Source organism: Mobula birostris, chromosome 1 (assembly GCF_030028105.1).
Source record: "Mobula birostris isolate sMobBir1 chromosome 1, sMobBir1.hap1, whole genome shotgun sequence".
NCBI classification, from domain to species: Eukaryota; Metazoa; Chordata; class Chondrichthyes; order Myliobatiformes; family Myliobatidae; genus Mobula; species Mobula birostris.
Genome location: NC_092370.1, coordinates 104659869 through 104681006, shown reverse-complemented (window position 1 = coordinate 104681006; position 21138 = coordinate 104659869). Strand labels below are relative to the sequence as shown.

Below are 21138 nucleotides of genomic sequence, written 5' to 3'. Positions count from 1 at the left end.
TAGAATTAATTCATCCAATCAACAATATTGAAAGAGGTGACCAATTTAATAATATCTTTTTTAAATGGTTCAATCAAGTAAGAAAGTTTTCTTTAAACAGGTGTTTGTAATTCTTAGTGATTGTTACACCCAAATAAGTAAATTGATTCCTTACAATTTTAAAAGGGCGATTAGTATTAATTGATAACAAATTATTTAAAGGAAATAATTCACTGTTATGTAGGTTTAATTTATATCCCGAAAACTGGCTAAAACGGGAGAGTAAAGAAAGTACACAAGGTAACGAGGTCTCAACATTAGAGATAAAAAGCAATATATCATCAGTATAAAGCGAGATTTTGTGAGTGATACCTCTCCTTAAAATACCACAGATATCATTAGATTCTCGAGAAGCAATGGCAAGGGGTTCTAAAGCTAAATCAAAAAGCAAAGGACTCAGCAGACAACCTTGTCTAGTACCACGGTGAAGTTTAAATGGTTTGGAATTTTGAGAATTAGTAAGAACCCGAGCAGAAGAAGATAAATAAAGTAATTTAATCCATTGAATAAAATCTGGTCCAAAATTAAATTTTTCTAAGTTTTAGATAAATAATTCCATTCAACCCGATCGAAGGCCTTCTCAGCATCTAAGGATATCACACATTCTGATACCTCCTGAGAAGGAGAGTAAGTAACATTTAATACACAGCGTATATTAAAATGGGAATGTCAGTTTTTAATAAGTCCAGTCTGATCATCAGAAATAATAGAAGGTAAAATATTTTCAATCCTACGAGCCAGAACTTCAGAAAGAATTTTAGTATCTGCATTAAGTAATGAAATTGGCCTATATGAAGAGCATTCAGTTGGATCCTTGTTCTTTTTTAGGATAAGCGAAATAGAAGCTTCATAAGAAGATTGAGACAAACTACCCAATTAGAAAGAATCCAAAAAGACTAAGTGTAACTGCGATATAATTAATGAAGAAAAAGCCTTATAAAATTCTCCAGAAAATTCATCTAGACCTGGAGCCTTCCCTGAGTGTAATGAACGTATAGCCTCAGCGATTTCCTCATAAGAAATGGGTTGATCCATCTGCTTGCAATTATCTGCAGGAAGTGCAGGGATATTTAATTGATCTAGAAATTATTCATTACAATATTATCTTTAGGGGAATCAGAACTATAAAGTTTAGAATAGAATTCTCTAAAGGTATCATTTATTTCGGAGTAATCAGTTGTCCTATCACCATTAGTTTTGCAAATTTCTTTAATTTGTCGTTTCACTACATACGTTTTTACAGTAATTGGTTGGCCAATACTTTGCCTGATTTATCTCCGTGAATGCAAAATTGAGTTTTATCTTTAAGAAGTTGAGTTTCAATTGGATATGTTGACAGAAGATCATATTTAGTTTTAGCTTCAACGCGTCTTTTATATAAAACAGGATCTGCAGCTATAGCATATATTTGATCTAATTGTTTTAATTGATTGGCTAATTCAATTTTTTCTTTATTAGCTTTATCCTTAACACTCGCAGTATAAGAAATAATTTGTCCTCTAATATAGGCCTTGAAAGTATCCCATACAATGAGATTAGAAGTCTCTTCCTTTTTATTCTCTTCAAAAAACAAAATAATATGCTTCTCTAGAAATTTTTAAAATTCCTTATCAGTTAACAAAGTTGTATTAAAACACCAAAATCTATTGGGTTGAAGAAGACCAGGGAGTTTTAAAGTTAAAAATATAAGAGCATGATCTGAAACAGCAATCTCTTTATATTCACAGGAACAAACTGATGAAATCATTTGACTATTGATAAAAAAAAACAATCCTGGAAAACGGAAAAAAGCGTTCAAAGAAACCTGGGTCATCTACATTTGGGCTGTACACATTGGCAAAAACAATTAATTTATTATCTAGTTTTCTTGAAACTGTAACAAAACATCCATTAGTATCAGGCACTACTTTATGTTGGACAAAGGAAAGTGTATTATCTATAAGAATCGAAACTCCTCTAGATTTGGCCTGAAAAGAAGAGTGAAAACAAAGTCCATTCCAACGGCTAAAAAAACATAGATTATCACATTTGTGTATGTGAGTTTCTTGTAATTAAAAATAATAGGGACCTTAATTTCTTAATATAAGCAAAAATTTTATTACACTCAACAGGGTGATTTAACCCTTTCATGTTAAAACTGGGTAAATTAATAGTTTGGTCCATTTTTAATATTATTTAATGGAAGGGTTAAAATGTAAGTTAAAAACCAAGCCATGAACCTTGAGAAATGGTAACCAAGCAACAAGTTGGCTAAAAATTTGAAAACAGCTTCTGGGAAGAAAACCCATAACCCCGCCCACTCCCCAAAGAAAGAAAACCGACCAATAGAATGTCGGCATCTACAAACTACAGACAACCCCCCAAAAAACCTGGTGATCGCTCCAATTAGTTTCAAGGTTATTTATGTTCCAGCCTAGACTAAACAATACCCAAGCAAGAGATTCAATTCCCGTATATCAAAAATACAGTATTAAAAAATAGGAAAGGAAATTAGTTACAAAGGGTTACCAAAAGTAAAAGATACAATTATTCATACAGATAGACACTGAACATTAATCTTATATCTTCATGGAAAAACAGACTAAGCAATTAGCCTTCAAATTTAAAAAAATCTTTGTGTTTCAGCATTCAAACAAAACCATTTGAAGGATCCATCTTTAATGAGATTCTCAGTCAAACTGGGTAGACAAGGGATGGGTTAAAACCCTTGTTAAAAGAAATTCCAACAGAGCTTGTTTAAACTTAGCACATTACTGCATAACCTCAAGTGAATAATCTTTGAGAATCTTAATATTCCACCCTATAACCAATCACGTCCCTTCGACGGGACTTGCCAATTAAAAGTATCTCATTTAATCTTGTGTCTTCATGTAAGGATAAACTAAACAGTTAGCCTTCGGATTTAACCTTCGCATTTTAAAAACTTTTGTGCTTCAACAGTCGAGTGGAACCATTCGAAAGAACCGTTTTAAAGTGTGATTCTGAATCGGGCTAGATAGCGAAGGGAAGGCTTGAAACCCATATTAAGAAGCTCGGACATAACTTCTTTGAACTTAACACGTTCCTGCATAACCTCAGGTGAATAATCTTCAACAATTCTAATCTTGCAACCATTATAGTCAATCATGCCTCTTCGACGAGATTCGCCAATTAAGTCTTTCTTTGTTTTAAATTCCTGAAAACAGATTATTACTGATCCTGGTCTCTGAGCGTTAGGTGGTCTAAACGCAGGAGATCTGTGAACTCGATCGATCATAGGCACAGATGTCAAAATCTCCGGAAATAATTCTTGCAAAAAACTCCATAGAATGGTTACCTTTGATTAATTCTTCGAGACACAGAACCCATAGGTTGTTCTTTCTACCTCTATTTTCTAGGTCGATAATCTTCTGTCTTAACTTTTCGTTGGACTTCGATTGCTTTTCACAAAGCTTCTGCAATTCATCCACTTCCATTTTCAGAGCCAACAAATTTTCCTCATTATTTTTAATACGTTTATCCTGTTCATTAAGAGTTTGTTGAATAGAATCCAATTTACCATCTATTTGTTCAAATTCCGTGTTGAATTGTTGAAACTTCTCAGAGGCTTGTCGTGTATGACTCTGCAGCAATTCCATAATAGAATCCAAAAAGGCAGGAAAATCATCCTTTTTAGTACCTCTGGCACTCCTTCCAACCATAATGAAAGAATATCACACTTAAAAAAGAAGTTTCAAGACAGGTTGGAAATAGTAAGATAGTTAGAGGAGCAACGGCAGATTGCTGTTACTCCATCAGCCACCACCAGGAAATTTCAGCTATCAGAGATGCTAAGAGACAGTACCAGCCCAGAGTTAAGTCTCAGTCTTGCTGTTAGAAGTGGCAGAGCTTACATATTATAACTGGTTACAAAACAAAATTGGGCAGCATTGCCAGCAACAGCACATCCTTTCTTGATGAGCTTATTCACTCTATGTGTGTTTTGAATAGAGGGAACAGATATGACACACCCACCTTGACAGAATCTGGTGCACCTAAATCTGCATAGTCAACATCACAGACATAAGATCAGTCTTCTGTTCAGTGAACCAGTGGAAAGCATTGGGTTCAGATGGCGTTCCTGCCTTCACCTTAAATCCCCTGTGAATTAGTTGGCAGGGGTATTTACAGACTTTTTTTATCTCACCCTATTTTAGACTGTGGTTCCCTCCTGCTTTATGAAGTCCAACACCATCCTGGCACACAAGAAAAACAAGATACTGTACCTCAACGATTTCCACCCAGTCGCTCTGATAGCTATGATCATAAAGTGTTTTGAAAGACTAGCCATGGCACGCATCAACTCCAGCTTTCCAGAAAACTATGACCCACCACAATTTGCCAATCTATGAAACAGGTCTATGGCAAATGCCATCTCCCTAGCCTTACATTGTACTATCTGGATGTTAGACTATTGTTTATTGAATATAGCTCTGCCTTCACTACTTATTATTCCAAGCAAAGTCATCACCAAACCCTCTGCAACTGGATCCTTGACTTCATGACCAATAGACCACCATCAGTAAAGACAGGCAGCAGCACCTCTGCCACCATTATTTTAAACACTGGTGCTCCATGATTTTGCCTTCTTCAGCTCCCTGCTCTACTCCCTGTACACTCATGACTGCATGGACATATTCTTCTCTAACTCCTGCTATAAGTTTGCAGATGATACCACTGTAGTGGGCCATCCCTCAAATACTGATGAGTTGGAGTACAAGAACAGAGAGCTTAGTAACATGGTGTCATGATAACAAACTTTCCCTCAATTTCAACAAAAGAGCTGATCATTGACTTCAGAAGGAGTGGGGTGGTGAATATGCTCCTGCCTATATCAACAGTAATGAGGGTAAAAAGTTTGAGAGCTTTAATTTGTTGGGTGTGATCATCACCAGCCTGTGCTGGTCCAACTATGTGGGTGTCATGACCAAAAAAGCTCACCACCATCTCTACTTTCTGGGGAGGCTGAAAAAATTTAGCATGTCCCCGTTGACCCTTACCAACTTTTATTGATACACCATACAAAGCATTCTATCTGGATGCATTAACAGCTAATGCTCCGCACGTGACAGCAAGCGAGTTGTGGACACAGGTCAGTATATCGTGTGAATGAGCTGACCTGGACTTGGTCTATATTTCTTGCTGCCTCAGTAAACCCTCCAGCATAATCAAAGACCCCATCCACCCCAGACACCTTTCTACTATCTATTGGGCAAAAGATACAAAAGCCTGAAATCCCATGCCACGAAGTTCAAGGACAGCTTCTATCCCACTGTGATCAGACACTTTAATGGACCTCTTGTACGATAAGATGAGCTCAAGGGCTCACAATCTACCTCATTGTGATCTTGAGCTTTATCGTTCAGCTGCAATGCATTTTTCGCAGTTATTACACTTCATTCTGCAATTTTTTTTAACCTTATTCTACCGCACTGCACTGTGTAATGATTTGATCAGTATAAATGGTGCGTAATATACACTTTTCATAAAGAAAACAATACCAATACCTCTTAATGCATTGCTGTAATGAATTGTTCTGCATCAACAGTAATCAAGACAGGTTTATCACTTTATTTTGGTACATGTGACAAGAAAAAAATCAAGGAGACACAAAGAGCTCACACACAGACAAAGCTCACAATGCAAAGCATATTGTGGTCATGCAAGACATGTGAGCACCATCATACTGTACTGGCTCACTTCTTTCCATTTTTGAAAATAATATTATTAAAATTCCATATGGGAACATAAATCAATGTATAAATCGTGTTTTTGCAGTTGTGTTATTTGTTGTTTTCTGTTCCATTTTTGCTGTAGTTGGAACATTTTTGTATCCTTTGTTAACAAAAAGCACTGCCTTTTAGGCCATTGCATAGATTAACCTAAAGGATTAACCAGCACAGAGGCTTTCAGGTCTGAGATCAAGAATGCTACAAGACGTGCAGGTATGATCTCTGGAAAGCTATCTCACAGACAGAGTAGAGATACTGAACTAGACTGGAATCAACATGAGATGCTCAATAGCTGTGGAAGGAGGAAGATCATCCTCCTACAAAGATAAATCTGATGAAATGGGGGACAGCAGAGCTTCGCTTTCAGATAAGCTCAGTTTGACCACCAGAACAGGCAGGAACCAATGCGCACCCCCCACATCTCCCGATGATCCTTTGGTCTCAGTATCTGAAGATGACGTGCGGGCTGCCTTCAAGAGACCGAATCCAAGGAAAGCATCCAGTCCGGACAGAGTACCTGGTTGCGTACTGAAGACCTGTGCCGACCAACTGGCTGGTGTGTTCACAGATATCTTCGACCTCTCGCTCAGGCAGGGTGTGGTACCCAGCTGCTTGAAGAGGATTTCAATCATACCGGTGATCAAGAACAGCGTGGTAACCTGTCTCAGTGACTATCCCCCAGTGGCACTTACATCCACAGTGATGAAGTGCTTTGAGAGGCTAGTGTTGAAACATATGAGCTCCTGTCTGAGTGGTGACCTGGATCCGCTCCAATTTGGGTACCGAAGCAACAGGTCCACAGAATATGCCATCTCATTGGCTCTTCACACAGCCCTTGAGCATCTAGACAGCGAAGATGCATAAGTCAGATGCTCTTTGTTGATTACAGTTCAGCATTCAACACCATCACCCGCTCAAAACTAACCAGTAAACTTCAAGACCTGGGCATTAATACTCCTTCCCCTCCCCCCCACACCGTGCAACTGGATGCTGGAGTTTCTCACTTGCAGACCTCAGTCAGCTTGGATTGGCAAAAAATCTCCTCCACAATCTCCATCAGCACAGGAGCACCATAGGGATGTGTGCTTAGCCTCTTGCTCTACTCACTTTACACCTATGACTGTGGGGCTAAGTACAGCTCCAACACCATATACAAGTTTGCTAATGCCACCGCTGTTGTGGGCTGTATCAAAGGTGGTGATGAATCAGCATACAGGAAAGAGATTAAAAATCTGGCTAAGTGGTGTAATAGCAATAATCCCTCGCTCAATGTCAATTAGACCAAGGAACTGATTGTAGACTTCAGGAGAGAAAATCTAGAGGTCCATGAGCCAGACTTCATCAGAGCAGCAGAGGTGGAAGGGGTTAGTAACTTTAAATTCCTGGGTGTCACTACCTCGGAGAACCTGTCCTGGACCCATTATATAAATATAGTTGCAAAGAAAGCATGACAGTGCCTCTATTTCTTCAGGAGTCTATGGAGATTCAGCATGTCATCAAAAACCTTAACAAATTCTATAGATGTTGTTAGAGTGAGTTTTTTGGGTAGATGATCTGTTTACACTTATGACTTTGGCCACCAGACTTCTATTTGACAAAGTAACATGGATTGAGTCCACAACACTGCGCTTCCTAAAAAGGTGTGAATACCAGATGCTTCTGGCACCGTAGTTTGATCAGATACTGTAGTTTCGAAGACAGTATTATCTATACATTATAAATATTAATTGTCTTCTACGTTAGCATGTGAAATGCCAAATAAATGTATTGTGGATTTAACTTGCATTCCTAATGGCTGTGGATACCAACCCAGACATGTTAGCACCGGAAGGAAAGGATGAAGTCAGAAGGTGTGATGTTTGTAGGTAGCTTCAAAAGGAAGCATTGTCTATGCACTGTCTGTAACTTTTTAAGTAGCGATTGCCTTTGTGTTTAGCATATAAATATCGAGGCCACATTGGGCTAGCAGACCTTTCTACCGAAAGCATCTCTGTCCGTATGATGCCTGCTGTACCTTGTTGTGTCGAATAAAGAAGTTGCTTTGTGTCTACCAGTGACTCTGTCTCTCCAGTGATTTCGCCCACGCTACAACAGATGTGTAGTGGAAAGTGTACTGATTGGCTGCATTATCATGGCCTGATACGGGAACACCAGTGTCTTTGAGCAGAAAATCCTACAAAAGTTAGTGAATTCGGCCCAGTACTTCACTGGTAAAGCCCTCCCAACCACTGAGCACATCTGCACAAAACGCTGTCATAGAAAAGCATTATTCATCATCAAAGATCCTCACCACCCAGACCATCCTCTTTTCTCACTGTTGCCATCAAGTAGAAGGTACAAGTGTCTCTGGACTCACACCACCAGGTTCAAGAACAGTAACTAGCCTTCAACTATCAGTCTCTTGAACAAAGACGAGTAACTATACTCACTTTATTTCATTCTATTTCTCCTGTTCCCACAACGGATGGTCTCGCTTTGAGGACTCCTTATCTTGTTATTTCATGCTCTCATTATTTATCACTATAAATACTTTGGCACATGCCAGTGTTGGCGCATGGCCACATGGTTAAGGTGTCGGTCTAGTGATCTGAAGGTCGCTAGTTTGAGCCTTAGCTGAGGCAGTGTGTTGTGTCCTTGAGCAAGGCACTTAACCACACATTGCTCTGCGATGACACCAGTGCCAAACTGAATGGGTCCTAGTGCCCTTCCCTTGGACAACATCGGTCTTCCATACAACCTTGCCCAGGCCTCAGTCAACATCAAAATCGAAGAGAAGATTTATTGCTATTTATCTATAGTTGCATTTGAACAGTTTGTTCTCTTCAATGCTCTTGTTCTTTCATTGATTCTGCTTACAGATACTGCTCTATAGATTTGCTAAATATGCCTGCAGGAAAAAGGAATCTTCGCAGGGTTGTATGTGGTGACATATACATATATACTCAGATGATAAATTTTACTTTGATCTTTTGAACTTTGACTATATAATACTGTGGCTTTCCAAAAGTATTCAATACAATTCAAATAGTCTGACAGATGTGCCTAATGAATGGTTCATTGCTGCTCACCTGGGATAGCTTCATGTGCTGTGAGAACCACACTGATAATTGGTTTTTTCCCTCCTCCGTTTTGATCAGCATCCTTATATGGCAACTTTTCATTTTTTTGCCAACGTGGTCTCTTAATTGCCCTCTCTCTTTCCTCATTCAGTTCTGCTTCAGGGTCCATTTTATCTAGCGAGAAAGGGAGAGGAAGAGAGAATGTAAACTAATATATCAAATACCAGTCCTGTCCACATCATCAGATGCTTTGAAATATTATTCTCCATGATGTGTAAGGAGAGTTTGCCCTTATGTTCCCAGCTAATAAGAATTGATTCTCTGTTTTATTTTTATTTCTCCTCTCTCTTTTTATTTTCTCTTTTGTTTATCACTGATCACTTCTGAGCTACTGATCTCAATGACTTGCTTCTATCCAAAACAAGAGCAGCTATTTTTTTCATGATCATGCTCGCATAAACCAACTACATACAAGGACTTTCAGAACGTGTGGGAACTTATTCCACAACTAGAATTTTTCTTGTCCAAAAGCAAATGTCATGCACCTGTTCCCATCCAAATGTAATAACCCAATTTGGCACAGAACAGTTCAAAATGGGTTCTGTCCTAGGTTCTTTACCATTTTTGTAAAGAAAAGCAGAATAGAGGGCAAACAACACAAACAACAAAGGGTCAAACGAAGGGTCTCGGCCTGAAACTTTGACTGCACCTCTTCCTAGAGATGCTGCCTGGCCTGCTGCGTTCACCAGCAACTTTGATGTGTGTTGCCAGAATAGAGGGCAATAGGTCAAATAGTACTGCAAAGGACTCTAGCATTGAAATGTAACAGCCATTAATTGCAAGAACGTCCCAAACAAGATGGAAGTATTATTTAAGTTACAATTAGCATCAGAGAAAAGAATTAAAAATTAACAGACTTTGGGCACTTCATCATTATGAGATTTTGGTGCTATTGGTTGAGTGCCGCTGCCAGAAGTAATTTGGAAAATTATCTACCTCTGCAGTCAAAAGAACTTTGTAGGTCAAGTGTTAATGGCAATTTTTGCTGGCTGCACTGCCTGCCATGCCTCCCAAAAAACCTCACAGCTTGAAAGATCATTAAAAACCAAGTCACTTGCCTCTTCAGCAATGGTGTAAAGGAAAGTACAAGGAAAAGTAATCAGAACAACCCTAATTTTGTATTTCATGGAGTCCACATTTAGTTTAGACCATAACCTAATTTCAGATGGAAAACTCACAAGTGACCTCAAGCTTATGAATTGTGTTGGCCAGAAAAGACTATAATCCACAAACCAGTGAATAGGAGTGAGGCAAGCTTCAGAGTTGTGTTGGCCAGAAAAGACTACAATCCACAAACCAGTGAATAGCAGCGAGGCAAGGGTGGTGGAAACAAAAAAAACAAAAGTCTTTGTTCTTGCCATGTTGCAGGAATGAAAGCAGCCATCTTGTAAGACTGTTCTTGCAGCTGCCATTTTGTGAACTATTTGGTTCTTGCTCAAGGATAGCTTAATCAGAGCTATCTCTGACCAATGTGGACACAAGGAGTTTCTGCAGATAGGAAGCTGTTTATTATGTAGAATGGCAGGCTTGCAGAAAGCATGCATCCCACCCTGCAAAAACTCATTTCAGGGAGGTAGCACACCCGCCCCCCCCCCCCCCCGTATTCCTTCCCCCCCCCCCCCCCGTCGACATCCAAGGGTGCATGTATACAGGACATTTGATTATGAAAGAACACAACAATTTATTTGATCACATATTGAAACTATTTACACACACACACACACACACAGACATATATCATATATCCTTGTTGAGTATTTTGTAGGCAGTCTCAATGCTAATACCTAAATGCTAATACAAATAGCTTTTCTATTTCTTTTGGAAACTTTCCTTGTACTGTGATGTGGCTTGCTTGGCAGATTTGAGCATTTTGCCATAAGTCTCAACCTCATAGCAGTCTGTGTCAATGAATTTGTTAATTTTGCAAGACATCAGATTCGCAAGTGTTTTGTGAGACAGCTGACTTCTGAATTCTGTCTTAATGTGATGCACCATGCTGAATGCCCTTTCTACATCACAATTAGAATTTGGCGGCACCAAAAGCAGCTTCATCAACTGGCAGAGCTCTTTGAATCTCAACTGCCCTGTGCTCACAGATTTTACTTTGGACAGCTTCCCCCAGAACTCATCAACTGGCAAACTTCTGTAGTTTGGCACCAGTCCTTCAAGGTTAGTTGAGACATAATCCAGGACTTCCAAGTGGATCTGTTTCCTTGCACCTGCCTTGATCACATTTGGAAATCTCTCTGCCAAAATCAAAATCTGGTCTGGATTCACCTCATCTTGGCTCTGTATTGACCACTGACAGATTTTTCAAGATTTGGTCTCTTATTGGGAACTTCTCCAAGATTTTTTGAAAGCACCTGACATAGAATGCTCTGGCATCTTTGAAGAAATGTTTTGTCTTGTAAGGGGGGATCTCTTGTGCTTCCTCGCTTAGCAACTGCTCCTTGCCAGGTACCCAGTAAAAAGCTTTTCATCTGGGCAGTGAATTTCAGGGTTGCTCACATCTATCTCCTGAATGTTCTGTTCTCTCAAAACCTTTGGCTCAGTAAATCTGCTTGCTATGTCCTGCAGGAGCTCTTCTACACTCTGATCCAACTTGAAGAGGATAGGTGCCTTGTTTTGAAAAATCAAATTGAATTTGTCAAAACATTGTGTGACATTGTGGAGAAAGCAAGTGTATGTTTTCATTTGGAAGTCTTTCAGCCTCTTCTGAATATGAGATGACTTCTGATTCTCACTCTTTGACTCAAAATATGAAATAAAGGCTGGCCATTGGTGGAGCAGGTGGTCCAAACATTTTCCTAAAGAAAGCCAGCATGTAGGACAATGCTTTTGTACTCTTTGCTGGACAACATTGCAGAACTCTTGAGACTGTTTTAAGTCTTCTCTTTGGAACTTTTCTCAGAGTAGTAGTAGATGTCAATGAGCAGTTGTTCAGGTGACATTGAGAGCTCCTTAGCAGCAGTTTTGGCACAAGTATTGACCAGGTGACTTAGACAGCCAACGCTGTAAATATGAGGGGCCTGTGCTTTCACTCTTGATAAGACAGAGTTGTTTTTGCCAATCATCACATTGCAGTTGTCACTGCTAAATCCTACACAGTTAGACCATTCAAAGCCTTTGTCATGCATGGATGACGCAATGCAGTTGCATATGTTTTCAGCTTTGGCATCATTGCACACCGGCATGTCTACAAATCCAACTGTTACCTAATCCTGTGTTTCATTCTAGTACCTGGCTAAAATGGCACATTCCTTCTCACACATGATATCATTGTTTTCGTCAACCAAAATACTGTATGGCCTTTTTTCTGTCCGGATGAACTTGTACAGATCCTCTGAACATTCAGGTTCCAGTACCATGTTCACAATTGCTGCTGTCTTGGTTGACGAGCAGGCATAGTTTTTTGCTATTTCTGTACTTATATTATATTATATTTTCAATAGACAATAGATGCAGGAGTAGGCCATTCAGCCCTTCAAGCCAGTACAACCATTCACTGTGATCATGGCTAATCATCCACAATCAATACCCCATTTCTGCCTTCTCCCCATATCCCTTGACTCCGCTATCTTTATCATGGAGTCGTTTTTTATTCTATTACATCTTTAAGCAAGTCTACAGGGAGTTTGGCCTCATCACGTAGGACGTCAATAGAGTAGCTTCTTAGCAGCTAGCCAGCTAGTTTAAATAACGTTACCTATGCTAATGAACGAATGACACCTGTTAAGCTCACCTCAACATGCCTTTTACAGTCATTTGGGCAATAGAAAAGTCACTGTTGCAAACAGTACAGCGAGCAACACTGTCAATATTTTTGACCCCTGTTAGGCAGGGGTACACTTTAGTGTAGTCTGAGGTGAAGTGAGTTTTTTTTTGAAACACTCTGCCATGGCGGTGCAGGACTAAAACTGAACTGATGGCGAGACAGAGGTTGACTGTAAAGTCCGCCCACAGAGAAAACTGATAGGTCTACTTAGCACAAAGAGAGAACAATCAGGATGATCGCTCTCGCTCCCACTCTCGCTCTCTCTCTCTCTCTCTCAAAAAAATCAATTTCCGGGATATTGTATATAATTTACGGGTGTCAGGGAGCTGCCATCAATATGCGGGAGACTCCCGGAACTTCCGGGACGGGTGGGATGTCTGAGAAAGAGCAGCCCGTGATCTGATTATCTGGATTCAGTTTTTGGCTGATCTGGTTTGACTGGTTTGAACCATTCTGATTTGAAAAGAACAAAATAAATGTCCTAGGCTACAAGGCTGGAGTAAAGAGCAAAAAAGCAATACTGCTTGTAGCCGTGGGCCACATCCAATGGGAAGCTAACACAGGTCAGTCAGATGAGCTTGAGCCAGTGAAATTGAAGTATCATAAATTGACTTGATAAAGAAAAGAATATGAATGGAGTATCTGGGGAGCACAGGCAACGACAACTCAGGAGACCAGCCAATATGGTTGTGGATAACTCCACCTTGGACATGTGGAGATTACTTTGGGATCACAAGGAATGCCTGGTCAGCATAGACTCCCTTTCTTGAGTATTACCTTTACTATTCTTTGACTGTTCATGGAGGTCAGGGAAACCTAGTGGTTGTGCACAAAGATTTTTAGTGCATAAATTCACATGCTTGTTAGCTGAGACAATAAAGGTACTTGTCAAATACAATTCTTCTCTGTGCCTAACTGATCATTATTGTTGACGGTTAATACATACAACAGTTGGATCCTGAAATTGGGATTCTAGCACTCATTTTAGGCTGGGACTTTATTATGAGCATCAAGGAGAGATTTATAAATGAGCCTTGAAATTGTTAGAATTGGCAATTCAAATACTTCTCACAGTGAAATTATTGAGCTTTCCGTTCAAACTTTCACACCCATAAATGAAGAATAAAATCAAACTATATCTGGTTAAAAAACAATTTCACAATATTAGACCAGTGTGATTTATCAGGTATTACCGTCTTCTGCTTCATCTTCTTCCCCGCCATCATCCTTCAATACAACAAAGCAACGATGCTTCCGCAGCTGCCTCCTATTTGAGAACTTCCGACTGCACTTCCGACAATCCAAACTGTCTGATTCTTCCAAGTCTTCCTCGTCTTGGTCAGGTTTGCCCTCTGTGCTCAGGCCGCAGTTACTGGCATCTCCCGACTCCTCTGCTTCAGCATAGAATTTCTTCTTTGACCCTTTAGGTCTTCCTCTTTTTCTCTTTGCAGCTACTGTCACTATAATAAAACAGAGACATAACAGGGTTACACCAACTTTGTTAAAAGTTTCCATACCATTATGAATGATTCAATCAAATACCTATAGTTAAAATTATAACAGGCAAACCCTGTGTTACTAGGGTAGAGGAAGGGATGTAGGGTTAAAAATGCTAAAAATGGACTACACCACAATTTTCCATAACACAAAGTCATACCATCTGCACACATTATAAAAAAACCTAATTTTTCCCCACATATATTCTGAGACTGAATTGCATCATCTGAAATTTTTTGGGTGGTGATTTGTGAATTCAGCAAGCCTTTATGAGACACTAGTCAGGCCACACTTGGAGTATTGTCAACAGTTTTGGGCCCAATATCTCAGAAAGGATGTGTTGTCATTGGAGAGAGTCCAGAGGAGGTTCATGAGGATGATTCCGGGAATGAAGGGGTTAACATATGAGAAGTGTTTGGCAGCTTTGGGCCTGTACTCACTGGAATTTAGAAGAATGCATGGTATCTCATTGAAACTACCAAATTTAAAAGGACCAGAAAGGGAGGATGTGGAGAGCATGTTTCCTATGGTGGGAGTATCCAGAACTAGATGGCACAGCCTCAAAATTGAGGGGCGACCCTTTAGAAGAGAGGCAAGGAGGAATTTTTTTAGCCAGAGAGCAGTAAATTCTGGAATGCTCTGCCACAGACTGCAGTGGAAGCCAAGTCCATGGGTATATTTAAGGCAGAAGTTGATTGTTTCCTGATTGGTCAGGGATATGACGAGAAGGCAGGTGTATGGGGTTGAGTGGGATACAAGATTAGCCGTGATGGAATGGCGGAGCAGACTCAACAGGCTAATTGGCCTAATCCTGCTCTTATGTCTTATGATCTGTATCAATGATTTTAACTGGGTGACATTTGGATATAGAGAAAACGATGTGGGTGTGTAACTCTTTAGGTCCTTGGATTTTAACTTTCAAGCTTATTTGCTTGCATATTGCTTCACACCCAATAATTCCTATTAACTGAATCTCATATTCTGTGGTTGTAAATAGACCCTTTGGCCCAGCTGTCCTGAGCATACTAAGATTTCCATCTAAGTTGGTCCCATGCTCCCACGTTTGGCCCATATTCCTCTAAACCTTTCCTATTCACGTACAAGTACCAGTTAAAAGTTGTCATTCCATAGACTAACCACCCTCTGTGCGAAAGTTTCCCCTCAGGTTCCTATTATATCTCTCACCTTAAACTTCTGTCCTCTAGTTCTTGATTCCCCCATCAATCTTGAAAGAACGATATAACTTACAAAGAGGTCATTCAGACCAACAAGTTTGAAGATATATTGCAAGGAAGAATGTTTCAGAATAGACACTTTGGGCATGGTTGATTACAATACATCTTGATTTTACCCTTTAACCCACTCGTTGAGTAACAAAATTGAGCTAATCCTATTTGCCTGTATTTGGCCCATATCCATCCAAACCTTTCCAATCCATGTAGCTGTTCAAATTCCTTTTAACTGCTACTTTCTCTGACAGCTCTTTGTAAATACCCACCACCCTCTGTATGAAAGAAAGGCCTCTTTGCCTGCTTTAAATCCTTCCCACTCTCGGACCTACGTCATCTAGTTTTAAACTCCCCTATCCTGGGAAAACAACTGTAACCATTTATCTAGGGCCATTGTGATTTTATAAATCTTTATAAGGTCATTCCTCAGCCTCCAAAGCCCAAGCCTATCCAGTCTTTCCTTAAAACTCACTTTGTTCTGCACGTTTTGGCAATCAGGCCACCCACAAGTCCAAGTGTAGCCTTTCCAACATCCTGTACAGTTGTACCCTAGTGTCTCAACTGCTGCACTCGATGCCCTGAGTAACAAAGATCAGCATGTCAAATGCCTTCACCACCACCCTCTCTAACAGGGAATGACTTGTACGCCTTCGTCTCTCTGTTGTACCATTCCCAAGAACCCTGCCATTTATTGTGCAAGTCCAGCACTGCTTTAACTTAACAATATGCAAGCCTTTGCAGTTGTCAGAGTTCAAACTCCATCTGTCATTTCTTATCCCACTTACCCAGTTTTTTCTAGGTTCCGCTGTAATCTTAAAATATCATCTGCACTGTCCACTAATAACACCAATTTTAGTGTTGACCACAAACATGTCAATGTTTGGATCTTTCAAAAGGCTAAAATCTATGTAGACAACATCTACCATCCTGTCTCAAACAATTTCTTGCTGCCCTCTTCAAAAAACTCAAATTCACGCCTTTCCAAATGCAGATAGATCCTGTCTCCAGTAACTTTCTCAAAACTGATGTTAGGCTCACTGGCCTGCTGTTCTATGGCTTGTCATTGCAGCCTTTTTAAAAGCACAATGCTAGCTACCTTCTAGTCGTCCACTACCTAACCCATGCCTAACTCTGATATAAATATCTTAGCCAGGGCCCCAGCAATTTCTTCCCTAGTTTCCCTCAATTTCCTAGGATAGACTTGGTCAGGCCCTGGGTTCTTCTCCATCTTTTTGCTCTCCTAACACTGCCACCACCTCCTGTTTTGTCATCTGGATACAATTCAGGGCATCTCTATTCTTTTCCCTGAATTCCATTGCTTCCATGGCCTTCTCGATGCAAATACAGACAAGAAATGTTCACTTAAAACTATGGCTATCTACTGTGGTTCCACACATAGATATCCACATTGACCATTAAGAGGCCCTTAATCACTCCTTAGCTAATTCGACCGCCAACAATGACAAATTCATCATCTATGCTTTCCTTTACTCCTGACGTGCCCCAGGACAGTAGCATGGATGGCTAGAGGCCAAAGAAGATTACTTGTCGTTGGGTTAGAGGATTAAGTATGTGTGTTGTTGGGAGGAAGGTACAGGGCTTGTTTTGCTCTTGTTTTGTGTTCTGCATTCTATTGTGCATTGTGGGCATGAGATATTTTCTCTATGTGTCCCGACACTTGTAGGCTGCCCCCACGCACCCTCTGGTGTGTTATCACAAACAGCGCATTTGCCTGTGTGTTTTGATGTACAAATGATTAATCAATTTGAATCTTTAAGTATCGATGTAGATATTTATATGTGGTACACAGTAGATGGGCGAGTTTTAAATTTAACACCCACCGCATGCTAACCATAGATTACTAGTTAAAATGAAACACACAAGCCTAGTTTTCATTTGAATCCTCAGGCTTTCTGAGAATTTTATTATTTCATGTACATTGATGTGGTACAGTAAAAGTGATGATGGGCTTTTTTTTTAGGCCGGTAGATGTTCACAACACAGTCTATTTCATGTTTATTTCTTGTTCTAGGCCTTTTACTATTAGGGCATCTTTTCACCGCCTGCAACGTGCACGTCTTTTCTTGACTCTTTGTTTTTTACATTTTCCTTTGGCATTCTTACGGTGATGAATTGGACTTGAGAAATTCCGATGAGCCTTAGCTAGCTTTGGCCCTCGCCGCTTCCCACTGCAACCCATCGCTATGTTCAAGCTTGAGGTTCACAGATTGTGTATCTTTATGTCTGTTGCAGCTTTATATAACATACACAAAGCTGGCTGCTCATTGTGACATCAGCTGAACTCATTACATCACATGTTTTTGGGTCCAAATTTGGTATAATCTTCGACAAGCATTGTGACATTAGTGCAAGGCTACTGCCTTTTTCGGTTAAATAGTCAACAATGTACCCTCTACAGTCTCACTAAGTGGAGGGACTTCTACTAAAGGAAAAGTAAATGTTGGCAGAATAAAAACAGACAACCACATGGGATAATTGCTTACCAACAAAGTCCTGAACCATATCAATTTGCAGAAATTTGAAGTTTCATCTAGTGCATCACTAATTGCATCTACTTTGTCTCCTTAATGACAATAGAGTAACTTATTCAAAAATGCTCCTAAACTTTCCTTGGTGTCACATAGATGTAGACTCGTGCTTTCAATGCCAATTGGCCTTGGAGTGAAAGCTTCCAGTGCAGGTGATTAGTTTAAATGAAAGCCACAAGAGCTGCCTTGAGATTTAGGTCTCGGCCCGAAATGCCGACTGTACTTCTTCCTAGAGATGCTGTCTGGGCTGCTGCGTTCACCAGCAACTTTTATGTGTGTTGCTTGAGATTTTGGTCACTGATTCTCCTCAAATGAATTTCACACCCAGTAACACACACAAAATATTGGAGGAACTCAGCAGGCCAGGCGGTATTTACGGAAAAAAGTATAGTCGACGTTTCGGGCTGAAACCCATCAGCAGGATGGGAACAGCGACTGTATTTTTTCCATAGATGCTGCCTGGCCTGCTGAGTTCCTCCAGCATTTTGTGTGTGTTGCTCGGATTTCCAGCATCTGCAGATTTTCTCTTGTTTGTTCATGTCCAGTAATTGTTTTACAGAAAAAAACAAACCTTTTGATTATGAAAATAAAATCTGATCTTTGCCTCAGCTCCACTTTTTAAACACCCTTACAGAGGAAAGATTTCTCTATGGCCATGAATATTCAATTATTCAGCCTCCACAGTCCGCATGAGCAGAGTATTCCTAAGATTCACAACCATCAGAAAAATAGGGCTTACATTGGTCTTAAATGAGCAACTCTTAAAGCTATGTGCACACCAGTTTTAGGTGTCACACAAGAAAAAACAGCATACAGAATCTCAAAAGCGTCCATGGAATCTTCTGATATTCTTCGAAACTGCATGAGGTTATGCAAAACCTGCTTAAATTTTTCCTTTCAGTTAACTCGTTCATCACACAAAACAACTGTTAATTTTTTTCTTTGAAAATTACCTTCCTAAAAAAAGATCAAAACTGCACATCATAGTCCATACGTGCTCTTAACATTGACTTGTATGGCTATAACAAGACCCACCTGCTTTAATACAAAAACAAAGTTTTTTGAGTGTACTCAAAAAGTCAGGCAGTGTCAGCGAGAGGAGACATAGAATCAACATTTATATTCAAGCATTGCTCATCAAAACTGGAAAACTGAGACAAGCATGTTTCTGGCTGTGAGATCTTTCCTGTTGCTTGCAGGATCTCCTGGCTTTAGGATCAGGCTTTCATTTCTAGCTTGCCTACTTAAGATCGGTACTTCATTTTTGAATAAACTGGCAGTGCTCCTGGAAAGCTCTTCAGACTTAATTGAATATTGTTTCATAGAACATAGAATAGTACAGCACATTACAGGCCCTTCGGCCCACAATGTTGTGCCGACTCTCAATCCCTGCCTCCCATATAATCCCCCACCTTAAATTCCTCCATATACCTGTCTAGTAGTCTTTTAAACTTGACTAGTGTATCTACCTCCACCACTGACTCAGGCAGTGTATTCCACGCACCAACCACTCCTTGAGTAAAAAACCTTGCTCTAATATCCCCCTTGAACTTCCCACCCCTTACCTTAAAACCATGTCCTCTTCTATTGCGCAGTGGTGCCCTGGGGAAGAGGCGCAGGCTATCCACTCTATCTATTCCTCTTATTATCTTGTACACCTCTATCATGTCTCCTCTCATTCTCCTTCTCTCCAAAGAGTAAAGCCCTGGCTCCCCTAATCTCTGATCATAATGCATACTCTCTAAACCAGGCAGCATCCTGGTAAATATCCTCTGTACCCTTTCCAATGCTTCCACATCCTTCCTATAGTGAGGCAACCAGAACTGGACACAGCACTCCATGTGTGGCCTAACCAGAGTTTAACAGAGCTGCATCATTACCCCGCGACTCTTAAACTCTATCCCTCGACTTATGAAAGCTAACACCCCATAAGCTTTCTTAACTACCCTATCTACCTGTGAGGCAACTTTCAGGGATCTGTGGACATGTACCTCCAGATCCCTCTGCTCCTCCACACTACCAAGTATCCTGCCATTTACTTTGTACTCTGCCTTGGAGTTTGTCCTTCCAAAGTGTACCACCTCACACTTCTCCGGATTGAACTCCATCTGCCACTTCTCAGCCCACTTCTGCATCCTATCAATGTCTCTCTGCAATCTTCGACAATTCTCTACACTATCTACAACACCACCAACCTTTGTGTCGTCTGCAAACTTGCCAACCCACCCCTCTACCCCCACATCCAGGTCGTTAATAAAATTCACAAAAAGTAGAGGTCCCAGAACCGATCCTTGTGAGACACCACTAGTCACAATCCTCCAATCTGAATGTACTCCCTCCACCATGACCCTCTGCCTTCTGCAGGCAAGCCAATTCTGAATCCACCTCGCCAAACTTCCCTGGATCCCATGCCTTCTGACTTTCTGAATAAGCATACTGTGTGGAACCTTGTCAAATGCCTTACTAAAATCCATATAGATCACATCACCTGCACTACCCTCATCTATATGCCTGGTCACCTCCTCAAAGAACTCCATCAAGCTTGTTAGACATGATCTGCCCTTCACAAAGCCATGCTGACTGTCCCTGATCAGACCATGATTCTCTAAATGCCCATAGATCCTATCTCTAAGAATCTTTTCCAACAGCTTTCCCACCACAGACATAAGGCTCACTGGTCTATAATTACCTGGACTATCCCTACTACCTTTTTTGAATAAGGGGACAACATTCGCCTCCCTCCAATCCTCTGGTACCATTCCAGTGGACAACGAGGACATAAAGATCCTAGCCAGAGGCTCAGCAGTCGCTTCCCTCGCCTCGTGGAGCAGCCTGGGGAATATTCCGTCAGGCTCCATGGAATTATCCATCCTAATGTATTTTAACAACTCCAACACCTCCTCTCCCTTAAAATCAACATGCTCCAGAACATCAACCTCACTCATATTGTCCTCACCTTCATCAAGTTCCCTCTCATTGGTGAATACCGGAGAGAAGTATTCATTGAGGACCTCGCTCACTTCCACAGCCTCCAGGCACATCTTCCCACCTTTATCTCTAATCGGTCCTACCTTCACTCCTGTCATCATTTTTTTCTTCACACAATTGAAGAATGCCTTGGGGTTTTCCTTTACCCTACTCGCCAAGGCCTTCTCATGCCCCCTTCTTGCTCCTCTCAGC

The 21138-nt window shown here is 40.5% G+C and overlaps 1 protein-coding gene across 3 annotated transcripts in view; it reads right to left on the bottom strand.

Moving 5' to 3' along the window:
- zfat (zinc finger and AT hook domain containing) overlaps window positions 1-21138 on the bottom strand; it is a 157153-nt gene that overhangs the window by 129064 nt on the left and 6951 nt on the right. For all 3 annotated transcript variants that reach the window (XM_072259626.1, XM_072259614.1, XM_072259620.1), the window contains exons 3-4: window positions 13877-14143; window positions 8858-9022 (exon numbers count right to left, since the gene is read on the bottom strand). In XM_072259626.1, the coding sequence (XP_072115727.1) occupies window positions 8858-9022; window positions 13877-14143 (432 nt within the window). The remainder of the gene's footprint in view (window positions 1-8857; window positions 9023-13876; window positions 14144-21138) is intronic.